Source organism: Phocoena phocoena, chromosome 8 (genome assembly GCF_963924675.1).
Source record: "Phocoena phocoena chromosome 8, mPhoPho1.1, whole genome shotgun sequence".
Lineage (NCBI taxonomy): Eukaryota > Metazoa > Chordata > Mammalia > Artiodactyla > Phocoenidae > Phocoena > Phocoena phocoena.
The window spans coordinates 97013186-97023396 of record NC_089226.1 but is presented as its reverse complement, the minus strand read 5'-3'; the positions used below and the strand labels follow the sequence as shown (position 1 = coordinate 97023396).

Below are 10211 nucleotides of genomic sequence, written 5' to 3'. Positions count from 1 at the left end.
GCTTCCCTAGATCCCAAAGCCTGGCTTGCAGTCTTTATTTTTAATAGGGTTTTAATAGGTGGCTCCTGTAATTAATTTCATTCTTGTGTTTTCACACTTTCTTTCCAGGTGCCTAAAGCCCCCAGGCACTTGGTGGGATGTTAACTGATTTTGAATAATACAAAACTGTATTGCTGTCATTAGATATTACCTCAGCTCCTCTCATTTGCAGTAGTTTTATAATCATTAATTGCCTGGGGCACATGCCCGTTTGGGAGGTCAGCCCAGTCACCTGTCATGTTTCATAGAGGTAGAAACAGAGATATGCAGAAAAGGGACTTGTCCAACCCCCAACAGACAGTGGGTGTTGAAACTTGTTTCAGAAGCTGCACCCTGAGAGCGCCAAGGCAAGGATCCACTACTCAGGTACGATTGGCCAAACACGGCTTGTCTCGTGTGCCCCACAGGCGGTTTCACCCTCCCACAAGGACTGCGGAGCGAGTCAGCCCTCAGCGGCTAAAATTACCACCTGAAATTACCCGCCATTCTCTTCAGGGCCCCTTTCCATTTTACGAGCGGATTTATCTGCACAAAGAACGCGTCCGTGATTCCTCCCGGATTTAGAAACTACATAGTTTTGCTATTTTTAAAGCCGCCGTTTACAAATCCATACACACGTACTCACACTCCTCGAGGAGTGGGGGTGGGATGGGCTTGCGGGGAGTGAGGACGAAGAGTACGTGCTGGAAAGAGAACAGCGTGGCTCTTGGCTTCCCAGAGCGCCGTGCGGTCCCCTGGGGGCGCACTCCTCGGAGCGCGCGGCGGGGTTCGCAATCACCAGCCATGTGCGCGGTCTAGACCCTCTGAGTGCCCCGGGCGTCGGACCGCGCAGACCTGCGCTCCCTCCCTCCTGCCAGGCCGCCTGGTCACCGGGCCCAGGAGGGAGAGGGAGGGGCGGGGAGACCGAGCAGGTGGCGATTAGGTCAGCCTCAGAACATTCTTGGACCGCTCCAGCAGTGGATATAAATAACCGATGGACAGGCTCCGAAAAATCCCGGGGTGGGGGGCAAGGGGGTGAGGAAGAGGGATTTATTAAGGGGCGGGGGAGTGGCATCGTGGCGATCTGCAAAGATCTACTAACAAAGTGGGTGGAAGGGCGAAGGGATTTAAGAATGAATCGTGGTACAAAATCTGGGAATAAGAACACGGAGGGGGAGGAGCTCGTGCCGTTCTGCCCCACCTCCACTACTTGTCTGCCCAGTCCTCAGAATGGGCCCTCGGATTGGCAAGGAGGGCTGTGCAAAGAAAGGGCACGGCTTTGGAGTCCTGACCCTGCCCGACTACAGATCTTGTGCAAGCTACTAAAGGTCACTGAGCCTCAGTTTTTGCATCTATACAATGGGAGTCCTAATGCTTACAAGGAGATGATTGTGAGCCTCGTGGGAGTTAAGAAAGGTGTGCTCAGCAAAAAGAGTAAGGCAGGGTAGCCCCCAGACCTCCCTCCAAAGGGAGCCAGCGCAGGCCCGATCCCTTCGCATTTCCACCGGTCTCCCAGGCTCTGAGGAGGCCGGGGAGGGGCAAAGCCGAAATCTGACTCCCTATAGCCGCGCGGCGCCACCCTGGGGAGTCGGCCCTGGCGCTTCTCAGGCGGGAGCCGAGACCCCACGGCCCGCGCCCCGGGAAGCGCCGTTCGCTGCTATGCCGGCAGCCCCTGCCCCGGCCGCTGGCCGGTGGGGTTGCGGCCGCAGCAGCGAGGAGAGGGCGGGGCCGGGGGCTGGGCTTCCCGGGGGAGGGCCCGGCGCGCACCGGGAGGCGGCGGCCCCGGCCCGGGAGCGGCAGGACTTGGGCCGGAGCGTGGCCGGACCCCCACCCGCCGAGGCGCCCAGGGAGGACGCGGTGAGTGCTGCCCGGGCGGGGCGGGGAGGCGGCGGCGGGAGCCGCGGCTCGAGCACGCCCTCTCCTCCTCCGGCTCCTGAAGTTTGCAATGGCAGTGACTCCCTCCCCGAGCCCCCGGCCACCGCGCTCTGCGGGAGGACAGCAAAAGCTGCCGCCGAGCCGAAGGGGTCTATTATCTGCGGCTCCGCGCCCCCGGCGGGGACCTGCCGGGGAGACGGGGGCGTCGGGGCTGGCGGGCCACACCATCTCCTGGGGCCCCTAAAAGGCCCTAATCCGCCCTGGGACCCCAGTAGGGGCCTTACTCCCCAGGACCCCTCGCCCTTAGCAAAGAGCCCCAATTCCTGGGGCCGCAGCCCCGGGCAACCATCTGGAGTTCGAGGCGGCGCCGGCCAAGGCAGGGTGCGCCCCCTCCCCTCAGCGATGACCGGCTGGCCCCACCCCCGCCGAGACCAAGTTCAACAAGTTTGCCCAAGAAGTCCTAGCTAGAGTCTCCATGGCTAGGCCTGGCCCGGCCGCTCCGCGTGGGCTCCATGGGCTCCGGGTCGTGCAGCGCCGGGCCCGCAAGAGGGCCAGGTCGAAGGGAGCCGTCCTTAAGGGTTGAGGTTAGAGACGGCAGCCCCTGGCCTCCGAGGTCTGGTGTGAGCGCTCCGGCTTTGGAGCGCGTCATCAGGGAGCAGGCACCTCAGGCGGCAGGTCGGGTTTCCAAAAGCGCCCCTTTGTTATGCCCCTCCCTGGCCCTGCCTCCTCTTCTTTCCCCGCGCCACCCCCTCCCCCAGCCTCCCGGGCCTCTCCGGCTTCTGGTTCCAGTCGCTGTTGCCTAAGTACCCCTCTCTGGACCAGTCGACCGGCCCCTTCTGTGCCTTCAAATCCTCGGGCTGCGGGCGGATCGGGAGGGGCGGCTGGGAGAAGAGGTCCTGAGGCCAAGCCTGTGCCTCAGGACAGAGGATGGGCAGGCCAGGGCAGCAGTGCTCCCTCCCAGGGGCATGCCCCGGGCTTCTGGAAAGGGTGGGGGCTGGTCTGGTTGGGGGTACATACCCGCCTCAGGTAAGGGAGTGGGTTCTTCCCTGAACTCCAAGACTCCCTACCTTGGCTTAGCAAGCTGTGAGAAGACCCTGCCAAGCCCCAGAGGACTTGTCCCAGCCCAGTAGGTGCTGGCTCCATGGGCTGGGAAGGTTCATTATCTGCTTTCTGAGCGCTTCCGTGCTCAGAAGTGGTGGAGCGTGTTGTGGGGACCAATCTGGGTCTCTGCTGGGGTCAGGAGGCACAGGGTGCTGGCCCTTCTCCGCAGGGGCCAAGGCACAAGGCCCACCCCTGCTGCTAGGTCCCGTGGGGCAGTGGGGCCTGGCTGTGCCTGGGGCTTGGGCTTGTGTTTGCTCTGGGAGGCTGAAGGGAGCAGTGCCAGCCCAGCACACACAGCTTGCTCTGTTCTGGGGCCAGAGAGAGGGAACGGGTGGGGGGCAGCTCTCCCGGGAGCCAGGAGCACAGAGGCTGGAGCAGGCAGGGGGCCCAGGCCCCTGGATGCCTGACTGGGACAGTTCTGAGGCCCTGGGATTTACAGCTGCAGCTGGGTTTCTCTCCATCTGGTTGGCAAGTCCTTTCTGGGTAAGTGGGACAGACTCAAGAGGAAGCAAGGGGAAGTGCTGAGGACCCTGGTGGGGCCAGCTGCTCTGCTCCTCTCCTGCTCTGGGCCCAGGCACCTCCACTGTAGGCCTGAGCTCTCCCTCCTGTTAGCTGAGTGGTGGAAGCCCACTCAGGCCATGCTTTCTCAAAGCTGCTATAGCCAGTGGGTTTCCTGGTCTTCAGGTGGATGTCATTTGTTTTCTCATTCAGCTACTAACTCACTCCAGTGCCTGCAGAAACACAAACTGGACCCTCAGGAAGTCTCTGCCAGTGACTGGGGACAGATCCTGTCCTGTAGTCACAACCCAATGGGATATAGACGGGTGGGAGATGGGGATGGAGGAATGGACGGGGGGCTGGAGAAGGTGCCTCACTCCGAGTTTTGAAGGATGGGGAGAGATTTATCAGTTTGGGGAGTACTGTGATAGAGCCCTGCTTTGGGAGCAACAAGCACACTGTCCTCCTGGGTCTGGCGGTGTCCCTTGGGCTTGCTCAGAGGAGGAAGTGATTTCCTTCTAGGGGCTTGAATAGATGCTGGGGACAGCTGAGACCCTGCCCAGAGACAGGAGGGGAGTGGCCGCATGCCACTGTGTCCTCTAGCCCCTGGGGCTGGTGGCTCTGGGGTTGGAATCTGCCTTGTCCTCCTCCGCAGTTCTGGAGCACACTGTCATAACTGGCTGATCACCTGTCTGACACCCCGTGCCGCCCCATACTCTGGGCTTTCTGAGGGTGGGGCTGAGTTACTCATTATCCACGGAGCCCTTTGGGACCTCATGGTGGATGCTGTGGAGCGGGATGTGTGTCCCTCGTGACTGTCGGGCCCCTCACGTTTCTTGTTCATTGCCTGGTTTGAGTCTTGTACCAGTCGTGGCACGGAAGCAGACCAGGAGGTGGAATTTCCATCTTAGGAGGGAGCTGAAGCCCCTTAGGAGAGGACAGTCTAAATGCACTTGTTCGAGCTTCACGGCCAAGATAAGACTCAGGCCTCTTGGTTCCCAGTCTGCTCTTCCCAGCACGGGGAGCTACTGCAGTGTGGCTGGGCACCCTCTGACCTGGCCTGGTCTGGTAAAGGGTCGCCTTGTTCAAGGAGAGGCCACAGAGCCCTGGCTTGGGCAGGCGTCCTCTTGTCTCATCTGCGGTTGGGGCAGTGAGAGGCTCTCTGCCCACTACCCACCCCCGCCGGCCATGTAATCCCCAGCTGGACCATGTGACCCGACTGGCATTCTCCTGGTTGGAATCTGGCGCTTCTGACAGCAGTTGCTATATTGGGGGAGCTGGGCACCGCCCTGGACACTGTCAGCTCAACCCTCACCCCCTGCTTTGCTCTTGTTAGCTCCAAGGCAGAATCACAGTGGCAGCTTTGAGAGTTGGACACCCAGGTCCCTGAAGTGAGCTCTAGGCCCCAGGTACATGGAGTGAGGTGGTGGCGAGGGCAAACCAGGGCGAGAGGAGGACCTTTGAAACTACCATCTTTGCCCCCACCCTGGGCCCTCCTGGGGACTTCCAGACCCCTGCCTGCTAAGTCCTGGCTCTTAACAGTTCCTTGGGTAGCGGGGACGGCAGTGGGGGGCAAAAGCCAGGGATAGGAGAGGGTCTTTACCTATCCCCAAGAGTGTGCGTCTGGCTTCCCTGCTTACCCCTCTGCCCTCTGCAGCTCTAATCCGCCACCATTCCGTGCTGCGGGGACACCATGGCTCCAGAGGAAGATGCTGGAGGGGAGGCCCTAGAGGGCAGCTTCTGGGAGGTGAGCAGCTAGCTGGGTCCCAGGTTTGGGGGCGGCACGGAAATGCTCACCCCTCTCTGGGCCCAGTCATCTGTCCAAGGGAGGAGCCTAGCTGTCAGCCCCGGCCCCTGCCGGGGGCTTCTCCCTGGTGACACTATCCTTCTCGTATCCTCCCCAGGCTGGCAACTACAGGCGGACGGTGCAGCGGGTGGAGGATGGGCATCGGCTGTGTGGGGACCTGGTCAGCTGCTTCCAGGAGCGTGCCCGCATTGAGAAGGCCTATGCCCAGCAGCTGGCCGAATGGGCCCGCAAGTGGAGGGGCTCCGTGGAGAAGGGTGAGCCTGTGCTCGGGCCTACTGGGAGAAGAAGGCTGCCGAGGGTGGGGCGACCAGGCAAGGCAGCTTCTTTTTGCACCTCTCGTGGAAAAGTTCAAGGCTTCCATGTCTGCCTTCCCTTTAAAGCGAGACGATCTTCCTGGTTATTCTTATAGCTGTGCTCTTAGAGTTCCCAAAGTACTGTCATGAGTCATTTTGATATTTCTAACAACCCTATAATGGAGATGGTCTTCTTCTACCCATTTTCCAGAGGAGAATGTGGCAGTTCAGAGAGGCTAAGTGACTTGCCTGAAGTCACACAGCTAAGAAGAACTAAAGCTTGAGCCCAGACCTTCTGACTCAGGAGCTTGAGATCTTTCCATCCAAACAAGCTGCCTTCCTTGGGGACGGACACTAGTTCTTCCCTCTGAGGCAATAGAATATAGTGGATTATACCACAGTCCTGGGTTTGAATTTCAGCTCCAATTGTACCTGTAATGCTTTGGGCAATTACTTTCACTTCTCTGGGCTGCCTTTTTGCTGGTTCCATGTTGTTTGTGACACTGTCTTCACAATGGTGGATGAGACAAGGATCCAGTGAGATCTCGTATGTCCAGGTACAGATTAGGTATTCAGTAAGCAGCAGCTGACATTATTTGTTGTTATCTTTGCATTTCTGCTCCACGTCTGGCACCCAGAGCAGCACCCGACGAGAGGGGGTGGGCTCATTGCAAGTGGCATCCCCGGCCCAGCCCAAGCCCCTTCCCTCCCTGCAGGCCCTCAGTATGGCACGCTGGAGAAGGCCTGGCATGCCTTCTTCACTGCGGCCGAGCGGCTGAGCGCCCTGCACCTGGAGGTGCGGGAGAAGCTGCAGGGCCAGGACAGCGAGCGGGTGCGTGCCTGGCAGCGGGGGGCCTTCCACCGGCCTGTGCTGGGCGGCTTCCGCGAGAGCCGGGCTGCCGAGGACGGCTTCCGCAAGGCCCAGAAGCCCTGGCTAAAGAGGCTGAAGGAGGTGAGCCTGGGCGGGATGGGCAGCAGAGGCACACACCTTCCTGGGTTGGCCTGGGGCTAGAGGGGGCCGAAGCGTGGCATACAGGGTCCAAACTGGTCCCTGTGTGTGTGCCAGGTCGAGGCTTCCAAGAAGAGCTACCATGCGGCCCGGAAGGAGGAGAAGACAGCCCAGACTCGGGAGAGCCACGCGAAGGCGGACAGCGCTGTCTCCCAGGAGCAGCTGCGGAAGCTGCAGGAGCGGGTGGAACGCTGCTCCAAGGAGTCCGAGAAGGTACTGGCTGAGGGACTGGGCTGGCCCAGGTCAGGGCTTCCTGAGTGCCTTTTCCAGTCCCCAGCAGTTGTATTGCTCTCATCCTCACCTGCCACCTTCTCTCCAGATTATCAGTTAAGGGAGGAACCTGAGAAAGGTGATGCTTTACTCAGGAGAGAAATGGTGTGGTTTCGGGCACTGGGATAATCTTCGCAGTTGCGGAGAACTTCCCAGCTCCTTTCCTTTCACAGTGTCCCACCTGGGACAAGTTCTCACGTTGTCTACCCTGCCAGAGCGCCCTTCCTCCAGCTCTGCACATCGAGCTCCTCCCTGTCCTCTGAGGTGCTGCTCAGTTTCCACCTCCTCCGGGAAGCCTTTTCTGATTTCTCCCACTGCTCCCCATAGGTTGACCTCATCTCACTCTCCACCAGACTCTTAAAGCTGCTGTGCCTGAATGCCACCTCTCTTGTTAGGCTCCTGGGGTTCCTCAAGGGCAGGGGCCAGGTTTTGGGACCCTGGTGCCTAGCCCACAGTCTAGCCCACAGGAGGTGCTCAGTAAATACTAGCAATACAAGGTCTTGTCCTCACCAGACCCCCTCCTCTCCCACCCAGATGAAAACCCAGTATGAGCAGACACTGGCGGAGCTGCATCGTTACACCCCACGCTACATGGAGGACATGGAGCAGGCCTTCGAGACCTGCCAGGCTGCCGAGCGCCAGCGGCTTCTCTTCTTCAAGGATATGCTGCTCACCTTACACCAGCACCTCGACCTCTCCAGCAGTGAGAGGTACGGCCTGCAGGGTGGGCATGGAGATCTGGGTGATGCCGGGTCTCCTCCATCTCCCCTGGGCTCTGGCTGGGCTGAATGAGATTGGGGTGTGCAGAGGCGCAGGGCTTCCCAGCCTGAGGGTTGTGCCTGGGGCACAGGTTCCACGAACTCCACCGAGACCTGCATCAGGGCATCGAGGCAGCCAGCGACACGGAGGATCTGCGGTGGTGGCGCAGCACCCATGGGCCGGGCATGGCCATGAACTGGCCCCAGTTTGAGGTACGTGTTCCAGGCAGGCTGGTGCTGGGAGGTGGGGTGGGCTCCCGCTGGGCTCAGCCTGGACCTCAGGAGGGAGGCTGGGGCTTGGGACGAAGGAGGTCAAGGTGGTCTGGGTGGTCCTGGCGGCCACCAGAGCCTGCAGCCCCGCCTGACCCTGAACACTGCCCCCACAGGAGTGGTCCTGGGACACACAGAGGACAATCAGCCGGAAGGAGAAGGGTGGCCGGAGCCCTGACGAGGTTACTCTGACCAGCATCGTACCCACAAGAGATGGCGCTGCATCCCCACCCCAGTGCCTGGGGTCCCCAGGGTGAGAGCCAGGATTCGGGCTGTGGGAAGGAAGCAGCTCTGCCCCCCGCTCTGCCCTCCTTCCTCTGTCTCTTCCCTTCATTCCCGTCACACCTGAAGTGGGCTGAAAATCGGTGCCAGGCACCTTAGGACATACTTATGAGTTGTAATGATGCCAGTTTTTATGGTGGTTTAGATTTGCCAGGCGTTTCCCACATTCCCTCTCATCTGCTGCTCATGTCAGCTCTGTATGGCAGAAGTGTGCCTGAGCTTGCAGGCATTCCTGGCAGAGGTCAGGCTAGAATCTTGAAGCTTTTCCCCACCTGCCTCTCCCTGGGTTCCTCCAGGAGGAACCTCCAGGAGGTGAGCCCTTGGCCCTGAGTCCTAGGCTCTCTCGCTCATGTTCCTTGTGCCCTAAGACTGCCCCTTTGTCCTTCCCTCTCTAGCGGCGGGCAGGATGAGGAGTGGTCAGATGAGGAGAACCCCCGGAAGGTTGCTACTGGGGTCCGGGTGCGGGCACTCTATGACTACGCGGGCCAGGAAGCTGATGAGCTGAGCTTCCGAGCAGGTACCCTGGAACTCCTTTCTTGATCCTTTCCAGACTTCAGCCCCTCCACCCCTTTTCCCTGCCCCTTTACTAGCCTGAGCAGGATTGTGGAAAAGGGAAGCCAGACATCCACTTATCAAGGGGCCAGTTCTCCGACTCTTAAGGCTGCTCTGGGTCCAGCCCCCAGGAGTCAGAGTGTCTGCTTGGAGTCCTCATTTGCCTCTCAAAGTCATCAGCTGCGGCCTGACTGCTGCATTCAGGGTTGGGGGTGGAGTGGCTGACTTTGACCTCCTCTGTCTGAGCCAGGTCTCTTCTAGCTGGGCTCTCCGACTACCCCCTCCCCCTCAGTCCTTGACCCAATTGCAGGAATGGGGCTGGGCCAGGACAATTGCCAGTGACCAATCCCCCTTCTCGCAGGGGAGGAGCTGCTGAAGATGAGCGAGGAGGATGAGCAGGGCTGGTGTCAGGGCCAGCTGCAGAGTGGCAGGATTGGCCTGTACCCGGCCAACTATGTGGAGTGTGTGGGGGCCTGACCTGCCCTGGCAGCCCTTCTGCAACGTTTCTCCACCCTGGGTCAGAGCCCAGCTTGTCTGGACAGCGGGACCTGAGGGCCTTGAACCATCCTGCCCCTGCTGCCCCTCTGTCCCTTGAGGAGGGAGGAAGTCCTGGGACCCAGGGAACGGGAGGGGCCTGTGTCTAAGAAGGGACTGGTAGGGAATGGCCAACTGAGTCTAGGCTGAGGGGAAGATGGGGAGGTCAGGAGGTGACAGAAGGGCCCAGGGGTGCCTGGGCCTCCCCAAGAGTCCTCCAGTCTCCCCAGGAGCTGTGGATGCAGTTCCTGATCTCTGTGTTTTGGGGTTCCTGGGGTTGGCCTGGGGTGAGTGTAGTTCTGGGCTAGCAGCACTCTTTTGTGGCTTGTTCTAGTGTGTATTAAACTTGGAAGAAAAAACAAAACAGGCTTGTATGCATCTTTTTCGCTATTCCACCCTTGCCAGGCTGCCGAGGGCATCTGGAAAGAGGCACTGAGGGGGTCGTGGGCCTGGAGTATATTGGGGGGGCGGGGGTTGGGCGAAGGTCTGCCAGCCTGGTACCTGTTCTGGGCCTTCGGGACCCTAACCTGGGGTGGAAGGGACTCGAGATCAGAGTTGGTGTGAGCCATCCAGGCTTGGTGGAGGCTGGGTGCTGAGTTCTGAGCCAGGCGGGAGCCCAGCCAGTTTATCTTCCCGTCCAGGCCGGCGGGACTACGACTGCTTGGTAGGACTGTTAATCATTACTCACCGTTCGGCAACTGGCTAAGGCCGGGTGCCGGGCCTCGCAGTCCACGCTTCTGTGAGGTGGCTCCACCTTCTGGGGGTGTCGGGGCTTGCGGGCGGCTCTGCGGCGAGGTTTGGGCCTGTGGGCCGGCCGTCGCCCCGCCCCGGCTGCGGATTGGCCCCGGCGCGGCGCGGCGCGGATTCGGGCGACCTCGTGGGGCCCGGGACGCTGACGTCTCGGCGCCAGCTCCGCCAGCCGCCCATTGGTCCATATCGGGACA

General features: G+C 60.5%; 1 protein-coding gene across 2 annotated transcripts; it reads left to right on the top strand.

Moving 5' to 3' along the window:
• The first annotated feature begins 1784 nt into the window (after positions 1-1784).
• On the top strand, positions 1785-9626 carry PACSIN3 (protein kinase C and casein kinase substrate in neurons 3). Of its 2 annotated transcripts, none has more exons than XM_065881837.1 (10): positions 1785-1875; positions 5150-5239; positions 5397-5553; positions 6309-6544; positions 6659-6814; positions 7406-7581; positions 7722-7842; positions 8016-8152; positions 8577-8698; positions 9095-9210. In XM_065881837.1, exons 2-10 carry the CDS (start codon positions 5186-5188, stop codon positions 9208-9210), a joined length of 1275 nt encoding a protein of 424 aa, XP_065737909.1. In that variant the 5' UTR covers positions 1785-1875; positions 5150-5185. The 2 variants fall into 2 exon arrangements, with proteins under 2 accessions (XP_065737909.1, XP_065737910.1); XM_065881838.1 differs by having other exon boundaries at positions 1800-1875; positions 8016-8143; positions 9095-9626.
• Positions 9627-10211: the final 585 nt, after the last annotated feature.

Excerpts from the sequence above, each read along its gene's own strand:
- PACSIN3 (XM_065881837.1), top strand. The coding sequence starts at position 5,186 with ATGGCTCCAGAGGAAGATGCTGGAGGGGAGGCCCTAGAGGGCAGCTTC. Across the intron at positions 6,815-7,405 it reads GCTCCAAGGAGTCCGAGAAG|ATGAAAACCCAGTATGAGCA; the intron begins GTACTGGCTGAG and ends TCTCCCACCCAG. Across the intron at positions 8,153-8,576 it reads CAGTGCCTGGGGTCCCCAGG|CGGCGGGCAGGATGAGGAGT; the intron begins GTGAGAGCCAGG and ends TTCCCTCTCTAG.